The following is an 18,668-nucleotide window of genomic DNA, read 5'->3' on the forward strand; positions in this document are numbered from 1 at the left end:
TGTCTCTTTTCCATACACATTTCAATTGCAGTTTGCATTGTGACTGTATGGTCATCTCTGTCACAGCAGAACAGCAGTTCTTTTACTGTTTCTCATAGAATGAAATATAAAGTGCAATATATGTTTTCCCAGAAAATGTTTCAGTTGTTAAGTCTAAACGTCAGCTTTGCCTTCTGCCCAAAATGGATTTGCTTAACTGCTCATAGCAAGCAGTAGTGATAAAAATAGTCCTGTGGCCTTTTTAATTAAATAAAATTCCTTTTTTTCCCTAATTTTTTTTACCCCCTGCAAAAGAGATGTCGTTCTGCTATCCCTGGTATTTAAATATTTGCTTTATCATGAAGAATAGCAGACTGGTGTATATTCTTGTCCTGACCATTTGCTGCAGAGCTAAGTCTAACAAAATGATCAATCCCAAGGTACACAAGAGGGTAAAATGCTCAACAGACTTGCAAATATGACAGATTGTTATGAAGAAGTTGGGACAGCAGAGGTCTGACTAAATAGGTCAAGTCTCACTGTGTATTCAAAGAATGTCTTATGTTAACAGAAACCTATTTAGTAGACATAAGACAATATTCATGACAGATGCAGGCAGCCTTTCAGTGTTCAACTCTTCAAGTTTAGTTGACCAAATCTGGTTTTGTGTAATTCCAGCACTGACTGAGGAAAACTGTTTGCCTTTGGTTCTGTGCACAGGGAAAATAACACTAACTTTCAGAATTGACATAGACTGTCTGTCAATGTAGTACCACCGGCAATGAAGAATCATTGCCACAATAATTCCTGGGGAAGAAAGAAGGGCCCTGATGTCCCCAAATTTTCATTAATTTTATTCAGTTGTTTTATCTACACTACAGAAGAAATAATTAGAACAGTACCAATCAGGCTGTTAATACACTTGGGGCAGTTAGAGTCTGTGCTATGTGAGAACATACTGCAAACAGTTTCTCCTCACTGATCTAGTTCTCTAATTGCACAGCGGATTTTTCTGTTAGAAAAAACCCCACACCCAAGAACAACAAACTCCTCCCCTTAATAAAACCAAGAATGGATAGAGAAGATCTCAAAAGGAAGAACTGAAGGATGGAGGTTACATATGGAACTTTGATTTGAAACCCATGTTTGACTCGGGAGTCGCTCTACAAAGCTTTCCCTTCATTCATTCACTGCAAATGATGGATGCTGAATGAGGCATCCCACAGGGAGGAGGAGGAGAAGGTTGTGTTTTGACTTGCACATCGTAAAGCTGGACTCTATTTCTGCCTCTCGCACAGATTCCCTGTACAAAGTTTGGGTAAAACTATTAATGTATATATAGAAAGAGGTCAAACCAAGGCAACTTAGTATTTCTTATTCTTTCATGGCTTAAATTTAATACTGCACTTCCTAGCCTTCCAAATAGGGAAAAAAGACTCTAAAGTGTTCATGTTTGAAAAAAAATTCGTCATTTTCATTCTTGTTAGCAACCTGATTATGGATAGCAGTTGAGCAACTTCAAGAAATTCCAGTGTAATCTTTATCCTAAAATGAGGCAGTTTATATTCTTTACTCCTCATAATTTTTAACTCATTTCAGGGAGCTGTTCTTTGAATCCTTTGCTCTAAACTAGATCTACTTTTTAATTTCACTCTTCTATATGTTGCTGTACTATCTTTTGGTTCAACACTTGCATATTTCTGTTGCTTAATTCATTGTTTCTCAACCATGTAACAGCAGATGAAGCGTCTAAACAAAGGACTAATATTTTCCACAACTCATGTCTGATTTCTCTAAAAATTCGCCAGTCTCATTGACAAAACTGGTAAACATAAACATGTTGTACACTGCAAAATGACTGCGAGAGACCACAAGGGTTAAAAAAGCAAGACTATGTCAGGATGCTGGAAGCAAGACTTTATTTTAGACTGAAATAACATTTTCAGTTCTTTGTGACTCCCAAGACTGCATTAAATGGTCTTACAATGCAGCTTTTCCTCAGGTTTCTCCCCATGCTGCCATCCTCTGCTCTCACCTCCTCTTTGTAGACTTTGTAAATGTAGGAGTCTTTCCTGTCAGAGTGATGGAAGAAGCGCAAGACAGACCAGACTCTCAATGCAGCTCCTTCCTCTGGCTAGGCTAATTGACGGAGCAGTAATTGACTGAGCAGTTCTGCAAAGCCAGACATGAAGTCTAGCAAACTGTCTCTTCTGCCTTATGTTGCCTAAGCAGAGGCAGTGGGATCTGAAGTCACTTTTTTCACCCCACATCCAATTATAATAAGCCCGGGCATGACATGTTCATCTCTCTGTCATTCTGAGAAAGGCCTGGTTACACCATCATCCACCAGGCAAGAAGTTGCAGTAGTTCTTCAGTCTGTAGCTGACACAGTCATGCAGTAGACATTAACCACACAGTAGACATTAGGCACACTGTGGACATCAGTCACACTAAGTCCCTTATCAATGTGTACTGGCATTTTTTGCAGCAAGACTCGTACCATTTTCATGCTTGTGGCAATGTCTCGCTGTGAAGTTCAAAACATGTCTCAGACTGGCTTTACAAATGTGACATGCCACCTCAGCTGCTGTAAACCTCAGGAGACAAGGCAGACCTTAGAGGTCTTAGAGGCACATCATGGGATGTTAGAGGTCACACAATACCGCAGTCCTCCCCATCTTTTTATGTTATGACCAATTTCCTACTCAGTACTTTCCCTTTCACATCTATGCTATGAAACAGTTAACCAAGATGAAGGGCCTTTTCCATCTTACATTAATGATTTCCACCAATTTATACTTGGATGGCCTATTAAATGGAGAGTGTTTCTGATATTACATCTGTAGAGACGGCAAAACCACATACACGAATGAGTGTAATCCATTCATGGTTTTATGGACCTGAAGTTCTCTAGAGAGTGACCCTGAGTGCTGGATTTTACATTTAGATTGCTGAGTTAGCTGAAATATGTGTAATATCACCAGCAGGCAAAGAGCTCCCTATTGACTACGGGCAGAGGAAGGCCCTTGTGCATTGTTTATTTCAGCAAGGATGTGAGCTGGCATGTGCCCATGAAATGTTGTACAGCTATATTTGGGTTTTTTTTACAGGGTATGCGAATAAATGTGTGGAGCTGAAAGCTCTCACTCACTGGAAAGCTCGGCTCTTTTTCCTGAACGCAGGAATAGAGGCACATTAGGCATGCTTATATTTCTTAATGTGCCTGTGGGAGAAATAATCCAGCACAGCTATCTTCTCATGCCCCTCACATTCATAACTAATCTGTCTCTTTGGGGCCAGCAAAGTGTAGAGCTTGGGTCAGAATCAAGTCTTCAATATTTTACTATCTGTATGGCTGGTTTTCCCAGTTCTTGACAGTGATACTTCATACCAAATTCTTTCTTATATATTTATGTATGTATTTAGTAGCAGAAGTTCGGTTTTATTGACTTAAGAGGGAGTATTACAGAGACTAAACACAATTAATGTATTTTATAAATTGGATTATTTCAATCCCACTAAAAAAAAGATGTGTCAAAGCTTAATTCTAAACGACACTTCTATACTCCTGGGCACATTCACACAAAATAACCAAAAATCCAATAGCTGAAAGGGACTGGACAGCAATGGCAAGCCCTGCATTTGCATAGAAATCTTTTGCTCTCTGTGTCTGGTAGCTGAGGTGGAAAGGGAGCTCTGCTTTGCCAGGGAAGAAAGGAATTTCTCCAGCTACTCAGCAATCCAGTTTCTTCCATTGTTCACAGGAGTTTGAGCCCAGTAAGAACTACTTCAAAGGCTTTTCTGCTGTGGCTCGGATTGAAATGTAGTGAGCCTGTTTCAACAAAAGTAAAGAAGATTTAAGGATCAAAAGGCCTTCTAGGTTTTATTATTAATTTACACTGATTTAAAAAAGAGGGAAGGAAGGGGAGATTGACTCTCCTCTATTTTCTTTCCTTGACTTCTTAAGACTCTGAATCTGAGTGCAGCCAATACCAAAACCCAGACCTCTTCACATACATTTCAATAACTGTGGTGACTTCCAATTAACAAATCAGTTAAAAGGAAGTCTTTGAAGACCATTTATGGACTCGGGTGAAAAAATATGTAAGCTGAACAAAGCCACAGAGGAATTTCCAAGCATAAAAAGAGCCTGTTCTTTCTCTTATTAAAGTCAATAAACATTTTCCTCACAGACAAGCACTGTCCCCATTAACTGCCTACAACAAAAATTATATAGTATCTATAGAAAACACTTATGAAATTAAATAATTAAAGAGATGAAGAAATAAAGGAAATCCCCTAAAACAAAAACTGGGAAATGGAATTTAACAAACAGATAGAGAAAAGAGGGAAAAATTAAAAATAAACAACCCACAAGAGAGGAAGAAGTCTGCATCTTCTCTTCATGTTGTCATTTTGGACAATTATTTTCCCTATCTTGGAATCGAAAGTCTGTATTAGAATCTTCCTTTAGCTCAATATACAAACATACATGTATGTAACGGTGAAATAAGTGATAGTTATCATTCCTAAATGCTGTATTAGTTATAGCTCATGCAAAATGAGAGAAAAGGTGTTCCATGGATATGCTGCAAATTATATTCACATAATGGGATTTTTACAGCCTATATTTTACACATACTGTCAAAAGAATTAGACACCAGATAGCTTAATTGCAGTACAAATACTTCTTTGAAGTTCATTCACCCATCATCATGCTGCAGAATGCTTACAAAATATTCAAATTTTCTATTTCCTCTAAACAACTGGAAGTTTTCATTAGATCACCATTGTGGTTTTTACTGTTACCAAAACTTGGCTGGTTAAAAGTTAGTATGTCACAGTCCACATACAATGCATCAGACATCCCTGCTCATGGTGACAATTATAAAAAAAGGGACTCACCTATGAAGTAGGACAGCAGTATTGCCAGCAGCACTGAGACCCCTACAGCACACAGTGCAGTACATTTCCAGCTACAGTACTTTGAAGACTTCTTGAATTTAAAAGCACTTCTGGATAGAGTGTTCCTAGGTAGTGGCCGAGTAGGAGGGGAATAAACAGAGCCGGATGCCATTGTGTACCCTGGAGTTGCAGTACTGAACAGCGGTGTGGTCCCTGTTCCTGTTTTGAATAGGAAATGCCTGTGGAAGAAAGAGTGTATGGTAAAGTATAAAAGTAAATAAAGCTCAAGGACAGGCAGTCATACCTCTTTTGTTTAACGTTGCCTATTTTTCAATTAGTAACAGCATCCAGTCAATAAAGGGGTCATAGAAACAATACATGTGGCGACATAAAAAAGACACTTTCCCTTTAAGAAAAGACTGAACTCCCTCAAACACTAGTAATAGACTGGTATCCAGACAGGAAACAGAACTACCCAAAATAAGGTATGCTAGGGAGGAGGTCTCTCAGAGTTTATCCAACAAGTAGGGACAGGCATTCTGCTGCTGTTTATTTTTGTTGGCTTCTGCTACAGACTACAGGGAACTCCATTAAAAAGTCAATAATGAGCAATCTGACTAGAGCCCACACTACTTATCACAGCTTTCCTGGGTTAAGTACAAAGAAAACAACAATCTCTCAGATACAAACTTTTGGAAACTTTGCCAAAATTAGTCAGTTAAAAGATCTTTACTGTGTCCTAAATATTCAGTTCACTAATTCATATCTCCTTGGCACCTAATCTTCCCATAACAAGATCTGATTATGGATACAGCAGCTACTTGCAGCCCAGGAAGTATTCTAAAGGCATATATTTAGTAAGTGTTCGAAAAGAACCATAGCCAGTAACAGAAATGAAAAGCAAATCCAAAGTGAAGACACACTATGAGTTACACCACTCATAGTTAACACCATGAGTTATGTAGAGACACACACTATGAGTTATCTTTGTTCAATTACAATATCTAAGAGAAATACTACTCCTTGAGCCTCTCTACAGCAGAATTGTTTCATTTTAGTTCATGCAAGCCTAATTATTTTGGAAGAGCCTCTAAGCGTGACATTTAGTACCAGGAGTTTTCCTCCATATATATATGTATACAGCTTTATGTACAACAGAATCTCAGCCAAAGACAGATCTTTGCACCAGGGTTTTTTCCACCAATTTGTTACGTTGCCAATTCTGTAGTGTAAGGCTTGGCCTTACCCAGTTAGGCTTTGCAAAATGAACACACTATAGCTAAAAACAGTGAGAAAGCACACTGTGGAGAATTTTGAACTTACCAAGCTCATGAACAGCCAAACAGAACTAGAGAGGTGTTTGCATTTTTTAATAGGTAAGAGACACTCATGAATTGCTGATACTCAGGTCCTCCTGAAGCCAAGTGCCTGCATACACTGTCTGCCTATTGCATGCCACCTATACAGTATGAGTCAGAGGATCTAGCACCAAGTGAGCTAGCTGTGGAGGGGAAAGCCCTCTAATTACACCATGTGGCACTCTGGACTGCTTCTCAGCTGACAGGACTTTCATCCTCCAGGACCCATGATTGGACCCTTGCATAGTAACGGACCAACCCATACAGGCATAATGGCTTTGTCAGAAATGCCCTGGAGAGACACTAGAAATTAATTTGCCCTACTGCAGCCTGAGAAAAATAAGAGCAGATGATAAACGAGTTTTGTTATTTGAAGGTGATTTTGTAATGGGAGGTTAACAGATGAACTACATCATCTTGGCATGACTGTCTTCTTGAAAATATTTGCATTCCAAACATGATCCCATGAAGCATGCTACATAGGTTTCTACAGCCTGAACAATATTAAACATGCTGGCAGTAAAAATAGAAGGATATGCACCAGTTTTACTGATGCACAACAGCACATCCCAATTTTTGGTGGCTTCTGAGCTCAGAGGACTACCAACGATTTCAAAACCCTTATGGTTTAAATCCTCTCCGAGAAGGTACTCTATTAAAAGTTGTGACATCTTCCATGTAGCAAACACCAAAATAGTAATAACTAGCTCTATGTAAAGAAATATTTTACAGCTTACAACACCATTACTTTGATTTGACAGACTCACAGAAGCATCTAGATTCATTAAGTCCTGATAAAGTGTCTTATCCACTTGACCTTTACTGCTCTTTCATTTCTGGCTATGTATAGTAAATACTACGTCCAGGTATATTTCACAAACAATATCTGCATCTACAAGATCTTAATAAAATGCAAAACACAAAGGTGACTGTTTATCTCTGTATGTGCAATGTGTACTATCTTGGGGAACTGAAGGAAAGCCATACAGTAGATATAATAATAAGTACTCCTCTTAAACATCAGCTTACACATTAAAAATAAGAAGCTGCCTGGAAAACTTGCAATTTTCACTTCTTCTTACTCTTAGGCTCAACAGGCTAACAGTGGAAACTGGCATTATACAAGCACTTGAATGGAACTCCGTATATTCTAAGTTTTAACAAAATAATGCAACAAAACAGTCAGCCTCTGATCTTTTCTTTTCTTTTTTTTTTTTTTTTCCTCTGAGAAAGTAAGAACTGAGATGTTGCCTTTGGTACAAAACAGCCTACTACAGACTGTAATCCATATTCTCAAAGCCTTTGAGGAGTTAATCCCATAGATAAACTCAGTAGATGGTTGCATATCTGTGGTGTGTGAGCTGTCATAGCTCTGACAGTCGACTTTGGGCAGGGAAGCAATGAAAGAAACCTGTAACTTTTATATGTGAGTTCGGCAGTGTGTAGTCCTAGGCAAGCACACAGCGTGACTCCTCTCTATAAGCTATTCCTCCTTTGATTTGAATTCCACGAATACAATGCAGGAGTGGTCACACTGGCTGGCTGGAGAATGCAGAGGGAAAAACAATGATGAAACTCCCAGCCTGTTATCTTCCTCTGGCTTAAGAAAATTTGTTTGGATCTCTCTATTCCTAATGAGTGGAGCTACTAGCAAAGTTGTCAGAGACTCTCCTGCTACATTAACTCGGAGTGGTAAGTATTTAAAGTGTAACATTATCAGATTTGCACATCTTGTCTGCCTCACTAGGCCATGCCAAACAGTGTTCCTATGAGACACTCAGAAGGATATGGTATCTGACAACAAACCCAGGCTGTTTCCAGATAATGTCGAAATTCTTATGCTCCTGAAATGCAATCTATCCACAAACGATTTTAATTATCCATCTACCTTGTCTTTGCAAAACATCTAATTTGAATAGTTGATTTCTAAAGTCTGAATTGTTTGCAGTACTTGACCAGACACTGACTTTTACTGGCAATTACGCTATGTTTCATTTCATAGAGAGCTTGTAGCATCTGCAATAGTGTATCTTACATTCAAAACTGATCATCTAACAAGCACTTGCTAGATCTTCGTGTAAGCAGCACTTTAAATATTTTATCAAGCTTAGACTACAAAAATCCAGTGAATCATGACAATATTTTACAAGACAACTCTATTTTTATTAAATAATTCAATTTGCTTTTTAAAGCAAATAATCTTCTTTTTACATTTACTCAATATATATTTTAATCAGCTTATGCTGCTATTATAAAGTACAGCTAATCTTAAGATTTCAGGAAGGAAGAATTAAGTATGTAACAACCCTAAACTACAGACCACTAGCAAAATACAAAGTTATGTCATAATCTAATCCGTGGATGCAAAGATAGCTGAGAACTCCCCTTATTTCACCAATGGTAGGCATTTTACTTAAGCTTCCATCCTTGAAAGGTAAGACAGAAATACAGCATGGAAAAACTCAAACATGCCAGGTCAGAAAACAGTAGCATACACGTAAAAGTAAAATAATCATCCTTTTAATTTAACTCTGTACTCTCTGAGCACCAAGTGCTGGTGTGCACCTGCTGACATGCAGACAGTTTTCTTCCTCCTCAAGCTTGAGGGGAGGACCCACACTAAATAAGATTTTCCCTGTGCTGTCACTTCCTCTGCGGAAAACAAAATTGAAGCACCCTTTCCTAAATATAGTAAATGTGAGAGCAGGAGGGGATAAAAAGTAATAACCCCCCCCATCAGTTGGGCAGAAAGATTAAGTTAACTGAGAACAGCGTATTTAGAGAAGTGGAGATAGATTATCAAAACATTCAAGGAGAGTAAGGCTCAGGCCATAAGCCCAAATGCTTCTGCTTATAAGACAGCTAGGTGCCCAGCAACAGAAACGTGATTTAGAATAACTTTCTTCATGAAAATATCCGTGACAAAAACTTTTGACCCCACTTCGGAAGAAAATGGATACTAGGCATCAATGAATGCAATATTACATAAATATGTATGGAAAGCCCTAGAATCCAGACTACCTGAATTATGCACAGATATTACACAAGTAAACTTTCACTGGGCAAAAGGAATATTCTACATAACTTTTAAATAGATAGGTACCAATTTGTATAGAATTATTACATAATTCTAATGTTCCTAATATAATTTTTACATTAGGTACATGACTTTTTTTATAACTTATGCTGAGATTGATTCACTTTGCAAACGATTCACTGCTATCTGTAGTTAGGATTTCTGTGGGTTTGGGCATTATATATAGAACGCTTTGCAGATACTTAGAAGACATGTGAAAGATTCTACCTTATTTCTAGCAACTTTCTTGGCAGCATTTTCGTTCTGTATTAAAGTATTTCATACAGCACAACCACACCAATAGAGTGCTGTATCCCATGGCAAATATGCCATAATCTATTAACAGTCACACAGAACTCTCTTACAAAATGTGTACTAAATCAGGAATTGTGAATAAGGCTCAGCAAAATTCTGTTCAAATTCTCTAAGTATGTCAGAACATGCATCATATTTTATCACCTTGCCAGTGAGATACCTAGCCAGGTAGCTATTGTTATTTTGTGCAATGTTATTATTTACATGATGACTGCTGTCACAGAATAAAAGTCAATACTACTAAGTCATATGCATATACAACAATAAAACAATCCTTACCTTTGGAGGTACAATACCATCGATGCAGAATAAAATTGTATTTGGAATATATGTGCTTAAAAACCCTCCCTCCCTCCCAAATCTCTGAATCTTGTGTATTGTTACATACCACCACCATTTAAAGAATCTGGAGCAGAATAAATCTATTAGGTTGTGTTTCTGAATAGAGTTTCCACTGTGATCAGTTACAAACATCCTGCTGCCGTTGCGGTATAAGTTTTCTTGCAGTACTCTCTCCTATACCACCCTGCATGTGGTCTGTTTGGTTGGTTCTATGATGATGTTAATGATATGTAGCTCTTTAGCTACATATACAGACCACCACCAGAAGACCAGCGAGAAAGAACAGCTATAACACTCAGAAGACTACACAAAAACAGGCATTCACTGTTAGAAATTATCTCTGACCTGGACTTTTTAAGGAGGTCACTGTCTGAAAAACACTGTAAGGGGTAAGATTCCCATAAGCATATGCAGTACAATGAGCAAATTACTTAATTCAAGAAACTGTGGAGAAGGAGGGTAGGCTTAGGTGATAGAGAACAGTTACATGTGCAAAATCTGCATGTAGCTGTAACTAAATAAGCAGAAATGGGAATTACCACACGGGGCAGATCACCGGGACTATACCCTGTCTGAAAGCAAGCAGTGCAAAGGGAGGGCATGAACTAGATTATGTATTGACTAACAGCTCACTCTTTCTCTAAACAGTCCAAAACTCACGCTCTGACTTATGTCTTCTGGCATTTTGTTCTGTAAGCTAAACACGCATCGTGTCAAAACATATTTTCTTCTATCAATTTCAATTTCAATTCAACAGATCATTCCCTTGTTCGTTTATGAGTATGAACTGTTTGCCCCCAGTACATAACGACAAAGTTTTTATAATATTACAGTTTGATTCACTTTATTTTTAGAGTGAAACACAAAAGCATGAAAAAGTAGTTGCCTAAAGCAAAAAAGCAAATTTTGGCTCTCTATGGGTCAGACAAAAGCAACAGTGGAGTTGAGGAAAGCTATTTTCAGATACCTGTTGTTTCAGTAGGGACTATAACAAAACTGACAATTGGAAAATGATAGAACAGAAAGTAACAGAAAGGAGAAGAGGAAAGAAAAATATTCCTAATATTTTTTTAATTTTTCTTTTACCCTTCGGTACAAAAAGACATCCAAATAATTAAGTATGTCCATGAGTCTCTAGAAATTTATTTCATGTAAGTGATAAGCCCACTAATATGTTATATTTTACTCATCTGTTATTGCAGTTTGAGAAAACCCCTAGACATATTTGCAGTTACCAGTGCAGGGCACCACTGTAGGCTCAGAAGATGATTGTACTTTACTTGACTCCTCCAGTCAAGGCAACATCATTCTGCCCTCTATAATCACAGGCTAAGTACTTTATGAAATGAGAACACCAATTTTTATATTGTGACATAGGTTAATATTGTCCCCCAAACCAATGCAAATCTACCATTATCTAACTCTATTAGAAATTACCTATTTGCCTCTAAGAGTGTTGAATCTGTGGATGTTCTTATATGGATTAAGAGTTTTTGTAGGCAAGCCTAAGTAAATGTTCTCATACATTTTGCTAAGGTCCTCAATTCATTACCCTGGATTCTGTCCAAGGCATGAAGCTGTAAGAACCACATCTTAGATGTCTACAATTAGGAACAGATCAATCAGACTCATCAAGAGGTAGAAAAATTCCTATCAAATTCATTCTAAGTGAATGCAAGTCGAGAGAAATGTAGATTTTATTGAATTAATGTTCTGATGACGTATTTACTTCTCAGGACCTTCAGGAGATGTGACTTTTCTGCTCGGAATTCAACACTACTCCTAATGACTTGGTTTTGATGTTTAATAAAATGGTACTAATGAATTTCTGAGAATAAAAAAAACCCTGTAATTATCTAATATGAATACAGCTGTGATGATTGCTCACTTGAACTAAAGTTCCACATTTTGTCCAAAAATGGTCCCTATTCAAAATACACCTATGTGGAGAGGAAACAGCAACAAATCAAAGAGCAAACTCTTTTTAGAAGAGCAATGGCACCTTCTACAACAGCTTTGCAGCACCACCAGGCCAACGTAAGCAAGCAAGACATAAGGGCAGCTGCAGCTTTATCTTCTTATTTTTCTAATGGTCCGAAGTGGCATAGGGAAGTCGGACAGTAAAGGCATCCAACATTTGGGAGTTCTCATTCTCCACCTTAAATACATCCTTACTGACACATACAAAGATAGCATGTGCCATTCTCTGTGAGAAGGAGAAGCATTCTATTTGCCATTTACATACAAAGAAATCAATTCATCTTAAAAAGTAACTTCAGGAGAAAATGGATATAACTAGCTGTAGCTATTTTAGGTTGCTGCAACTTCTCTTTTACATTTTTGTGTTTATCTTTCTCTGACTTTCCTTAATGTAAACCATCTGAATTTTTCCTCCTGGGAATGAGTTATCATGGTTTGTGTTTGTTTACAAAACCCCTACCAGATACATTAGCTGTCAGAATCAGAAGAAAACCATTAACTGTGGAAATAATAGTGGTTCAAGATCATTATCAACCATTGCACTGCATCTACCAACTGGTGTGCTTGCTCTCTGGTGACAGATCCTATTCATGCTGGATTGAACTGGGCTGTCTGAATGAGACCATGACCCTCACCTGCCACTTGACATTAGAGAGCTCAGCCTGGTTCACTAATGGATAGATCACATCAATAAATCTGATTCTTTGCACTGAGTTGAGGAAGCAGATGGAAGAAGAAGATTAATCTCAGCCAACTGACATTATAGGGAAGATGTAAAAGATAACAGAAATTACTAGCTAGGTCTCATATGAACTCTGGTTCACTGATGCATGAGATCAGCTTTCCCAGTAGGCTCCAGAAGGAATTGGATTTTTGTTTCTCCATGAGCACTTTATGCCTGTCTTCATCTTCTGTTAACATTCTTCTGAGATGAAACCTTGTAGCTGGTGGTGTTTGCCCTTAGCATAGGCTTATGACTGACTTCCACAGAGCCATATGGCTGCATTTAACATAAATCCAAGACAGCACAGAAACTACGTTATGCTGCAAATTTGTCTCAGTTTATTTTCTGTACAGAATTGCAATCAGAAAGTTGCTTAGGAAGAGATGAAAGTGAATTTCCACTTCCTCAGAGCTAATATTAATACTACCATAATCCTGGAAAAAGCTCCAAGATCCTATCAGATCAAATGACGACCAAAGTTTGGGAGCAATCAAAGAAAGACAGAAGGAAAGAAGGAAAGAAAGAGAAAAAGAGAACAAGAAAGAGAGAAAGAGAGAAAGAGAGAAGGAGAGAGAGAAAGAGAGAGAGAGAGAAAGAGAGAGAAGAATATGCAAAAACAGAGGAAACATCTGTGGGAACTGGAGGTAAGCCTCTTCTAACAGCTTATTCAAATGCTTCAGAAAAACACTTTACATATGGTAACACTTACTTGAATTTGGGTAGGTTTACACTGAGGATCTGCTTTCTTTACAAACTGAAGACTGAAAGCCAAGAAAGAAAAAAAAAATACTGCTGGGGCTGCAAGAGCCTTCCTTACTGCTTGTGTGTTCTTTCACATCTGGCCCCTGGCAGGTTACCACTCCGCTGCTGGATACTGCTGGAGAAAGGCAAGAGACACCAGGCATGGTAACCTTCAGCTGAAGCTTCAAACAGCAAGTCAGACACAACAGTATGCCAATCTGCTGTGAGAGCCACCAAGACACAGTAACTTGAAGGACTGGATACTGACAATAGCCCCTAACTTCCTCTCTTTGGGTGTGCAAGAGTAAATCTCTTCCTGTGCAATGCACATACTTTATCAGTAATGGAAGAAAGAATATAGTTCTACAGCATGCAGAGTATACCTGTAAATATCCTATCATTTGTTCCTCCAAATTCAGATTTGCGCTGCTAGCTCTCTCTCCCAGAGACAAGGGAATTCACTTCTGTGATATGTATACGCATATCTAGGATCAAAAGAACCAGTATAATCAGCCAGCTTGGCCGAGCCTGCTCGTTCGTGCTCTTCTCAGCTATGCCGCACTCTGTGAAGATGAGCAAGGGAAGCTAACACTGCAAAAGTGAGCAGGAGAGCTGGATGCAAAGAATGCCTTGTGGTGCTGGGTGGGCAACCAAAGAAACCTGCCACAATTCTAATTACTCATACTCTTCATCGCAGGATTGTCCTATAATCTACCTTCCAAAGCAGAGTTGAACTAGACCTATGTATTGCTGAAAAAAAATGTCAAGTGGCTCTTGTTCTCCTTGCAGGCTTCTTTTGGGTCTCCCAGGGGACAAGGACTTACAGAGACTTCCATCTAGGTTACAGTAAGTGACTTGGCTCTGGATATTGTTGGGGATACACACTTCTGAAGGAGGAAGCAGTTGGAGTAAACCTGACAGCCCATTAGTTCACTTTCTGAAACTGACAACGTTCATGCTATTTCAGCTCTCCTCTCTCCAAAGGAAGAGAGAGTAGAAGAAAGAATTAGAATTTTACAGTAAGGACTGGAAATGCTCACGTGAACACTAAAAATTTATATTAGTATTATTAGTCTTGTTCTCTGCTCTTCTGGAATCATATCTCTGCCAAGGTACAGAAAAAGAGAGAAAGTTGTCTCTGAGATGAAGTATTCTAATCTTGGCCAGTTCCTGTCTTCAATATTGAATAAGCTAAGCTTTTTCTGAGAGGAAATCAAAGAAGAAAGTTAGGGCAAAAGTACTCTTCCAATCTCTTTTACTGTCCTTGCTGTCTTCATAAAGCTGAAAGAGAACAATCACTTTAAATGTTTCAGAAGGCACACGGAGACAATTTCAAGAAGCAAACGTGGTTTCAGAGAGACTCAGAACTGCATTATTTACACAAAGATTAATTCAGAAGTTGGAACAAAGGTTGAAATTTTGTCTGAAGCTGAAAGCTCTGACTGAGCTACTGGACATTTTAAAAGGAGATAAAACCAGAGGGAAGTTAAAGAAGTATTATTCTGCCAGTGATCGATAGGATCTGATTCTGCCTCAAGCTGCAAGCAGGCTGAAGTTTCTATCATAATGGGTCTGTGAACTTTAGCTCACTTGTTGGTGTCCAGAGCTGTGGTTCTCTTGCAATTCCAAGTTTGCAATAACTCGTGATGAACTCTGTGCTGCCACTGCCATGCTAACTGCAGTCACTCAAATAGCCAGATTAACGTCACTGCAGTGACAGCACTGCCACAACCTCCGAGCTACAGCCACTACCACCTACTTGGCAATTGTTTACATATATGTGATGCAACCGTCATTCCTGTTTTTCAGTCCTTATCTCTTCCTGGTGGGAAGTTGTACACTACACTTGCATATTTTCTCATATGCAACTTGCCAAGATTTCTCGACCTGCGAGACCAACATTCGGGGATTCAACAAGGCAGAGCACTACACCTTGTGTGCAGGAGAGGGTGACCTTTTATATCTAAATGTACTAATTTCCAAAAAATGCTTTTGCGGAGCCTTGTCTTGGTGCAATCAGCATGATCAGAGATGCTGGATGCTGGCACCAGTCACCCAAGTCTTTGCTTCGCCATGATGTTTGGTGCTGTTTTCTCACCTGTTTGTATGTGATAGAAAGAAACTCCAGAATCAATTCCGGTTCAGCACAAGCTGCACCTATTGGGATGACAGCAGCCATGCAACCGTAGAAAAAGGTTAACTTTTAACTTTGTAAATTTTGTGGGCTTACCTGCATGATGTTGATGACATTGTTCTACTTTTGGTTTTTTGCATGTTTAATACAATTTTTTAAGCAACTTTGAAGAAACCTCAGAGTTTACTTTGAAAGGCTTATCAGCCATCATATATAGAAAATCTTTGGTTGAATTATTTCTGGCTTCTGTCACTAGCAGAGCATATGCCAGCAAGCCAAGGCTTCTCACCATCTTGAGTTAGTCCTAGAAGTTTTCTAATCACCTCTAGGTGATGATGAGAAGGTTTCTCATTCTAACTAATCCATCTACCCACTAGCACACACACTCCTATGCCTTTTGTGCTTAGCCATTTCCAGTTCTCTCCACTCTGCACACCTGACAAACTGGTCTCTCCTTCTAAACTAAGCTCTCCTTAATTTTATTTCCCAACAGAAAACAAAAGAAATCCCCAGCCCTCCTCCTTGCACTGAATTCTTACTTAAGTACAACAGGAAGTTTTTAAATCCTAACTCTGCAAAAATATGAAATTAAAAAAAAATGAGGACATTCTATAGAAATAGAAAATGCTAGCAAGCTTCATAAGAAATACAAATACAGTCATTCACTTTTTTTTCAGATTTTGACATCTAGATAACTTCGGCAGAGGACTATCAGATTAGGTAAAAGAAAACCAGACTTTTATATTCAAACTAAGCTGATTTGTCAACATGTATACAAACATGTTTACATATTAGAGAAAATAATGGTACCAAGTAAAGCCAACAATAAACACCATTAAAATATTTGGGAGATTTCCAGCTGTCTTGTGATAACTAATGCGCTATGCACAAATATCTTGAAGCTATAAAGGACTATTCTTTAGGTCTAGGCAGATGAATTATTAGAATTGCTATGCAAAATGTCTATTTCTATTATCATTATTAACACTAAATTTGTCAAACTCATTAGTTTATTATTCTCTCTCTAAGCTATACAAACTAACAAATAGTATATCATGACATGAAAACAAAGAAACAAATATATAATGATTCTAGCTGTGACACAGTATGTTAGTGAGGTTGATAAACTGAATCTTCATGCTGATAGCATGTTCTAGTCTCAAATCTATTATACTTTGAAATCGATGTGTTATTATCTCTGGACAACTTTCACACCAGGAGATGATCCCTGCTAGCATGATTTTAAAAATGAAGGGATTACAAACAAGATAAATTTCATTGTATTGTTACCTGAATTAGTATAAACTAACTGGTAGTTCATATAACACAGTCCATTTGCCAAAACGCTTGCATTTGGTGGTCTGGTTACAAACATATATAGCATAAACCAGGCATGGTTCTATTAACTCCACTTCAGCAATTACACATCTGAATCAGTACTGTATGGTAATATTTGGTTTTGTTCTTTTTTAATACAGTAAGCTTACATTTTTACTTTAAAGAAAATATATTAGGGTCTTATAGGAAATATTTGCAGTTATCTTTGAGTTTGCTGATAATGATTAACTACTTGAATTTAACATACCATTCTCTTCCTCCTGTTCATTTTAAATTGTGGCTAAGTGAAATTTTTAAGAGTTTTTGGAAAATGAACCAGATCAATGTACAGTGTCAATATATTTTACAGATTAATTAGTTAATAACAAGCAGATGCAGACGTCATTTAAATAAATAGCACCTTATTCTTTCCATAATGTTAGGAGTCACAATTATTAAACAGAATTTGGACACAACGCTCTGATTTTTACCCCAGTATATATAAAAAAGGTAAATCTATGTATAATAATTCTTCACTAAAATTTAGTATACTGTGCTGATTAAGAGGCTGGGACACATTAGAGATGGCATTGCTTTGTCAGAGCTTTTTTTTTGTGTGGATCAGAAATCAAGTATACTGATTTGGCATAAGAATGATGAAACAGACTAAAAATATAAGACAGATATTGATGACAAAGTTAAGTAGATATGGAACAATTGTGTAACAGAAATTTTATTTAAACGGATTGAAATATTAATTTATATGGCCGTTGCTATGTCCAGTTATCTATTTATCAGCAGTTACTAGATTTCAAATTATATATTTAAATTATATTAATAATTATTAAATTATATTAAAATTTATATTTTAAATTATATTAATAATTTCAAACTAGCTAGTAACAAATATTACAATTAGACACATAATTCTTTTGTCTCCTATGATTGGTCATTTCTTATGCTACAATAATATGTCATAATGTTTCTAAACCAAACATTTGTTAAGTAGTAAATATATTACAAATGAAGGATCAGATCTGGCAAATGTGTAGGCATGCAGATAGTTTGCAACAGCTTGCAGAATCAGGACAAAGAGAATTAATACAACTTCAATTGAATACTTGCTTTCTTAAGTGAAAGGAAACAAGATTTGGCAGTCAAAGTTTACTGTTTTGTATTTACCATGAGTCAGTATGACAAATTATTTAAGTAAAAAATCAGATAGAAAGATAAGGAAGTCTGCCACAGATGTTTTTGAGTACTGTAACCAAAATTGTTTTTAAATCACATTTAGTCTTCTGTGTCAACAGTTAGCATCATGCAAACACTTAGAATCACATACCCATAACTGCTATCGTGATATGTTGGAGAAAACACATCCATCTCTATAAGGTTGTCATGACCATTTGCAAGGACTGCTTGATTTTCTAATTGTCTATACACAAAGATACAAAAAGATGAAATTAGAGTGGCAATTTCAAATTGGAGAATGGGATGAACCCACAAAAAGAACACACTAATTCTGTCATATAACATTCTTTTCCACAGGTGCAAAACTGCAACTGTGTTTTTAATGCAGGAATTATCTACCTTCCATGCTGTCCTCTGAACTATGTGCGGGATTGTAACTTGAAGACACGATATTAACAAAGCTGCGATTAGGTGGTCAGTACCCTTTTGTGATCCCTTATTACGTGCAAGTCCTTGAATAAAATCCACGGCTGCTGCCCATGGCAGACAGGCTTAAGAACTGAACAGCACAGAGTGGAGGATGTTGCTTACTTGATAAGGCTGGAC

At 37.6% G+C, this 18,668-nt stretch overlaps 1 protein-coding gene across 26 annotated transcripts in view; it reads right to left on the minus strand.

Moving 5' to 3' along the window:
* The window catches only part of TENM3 (teneurin transmembrane protein 3), a 1,341,795-nt gene that overhangs the window by 113,883 nt on the left and 1,209,244 nt on the right, over positions 1–18,668 (minus strand). For 18 of the 26 annotated variants that reach the window (XM_054065057.1, XM_054065066.1, XM_054065065.1 and 15 more), the window contains 2 exons: positions 18,214–18,306; positions 4,885–5,123 (listed from right to left, as the gene is read on the minus strand). In XM_054065057.1, coding sequence (XP_053921032.1) covers positions 4,885–5,123; positions 18,214–18,306 — 332 coding nt within the window. The remainder of the gene's footprint in view (positions 1–4,884; positions 5,124–18,213; positions 18,307–18,668) is intronic. The other 8 variants (XM_054065064.1, XM_054065078.1, XM_054065077.1 and 5 more) reach the window with 1 other exon arrangement.

This window comes from Cuculus canorus, chromosome 4, assembly GCF_017976375.1.
Source record: "Cuculus canorus isolate bCucCan1 chromosome 4, bCucCan1.pri, whole genome shotgun sequence".
Classification (NCBI taxonomy): Eukaryota; Metazoa; Chordata; class Aves; order Cuculiformes; family Cuculidae; genus Cuculus; species Cuculus canorus.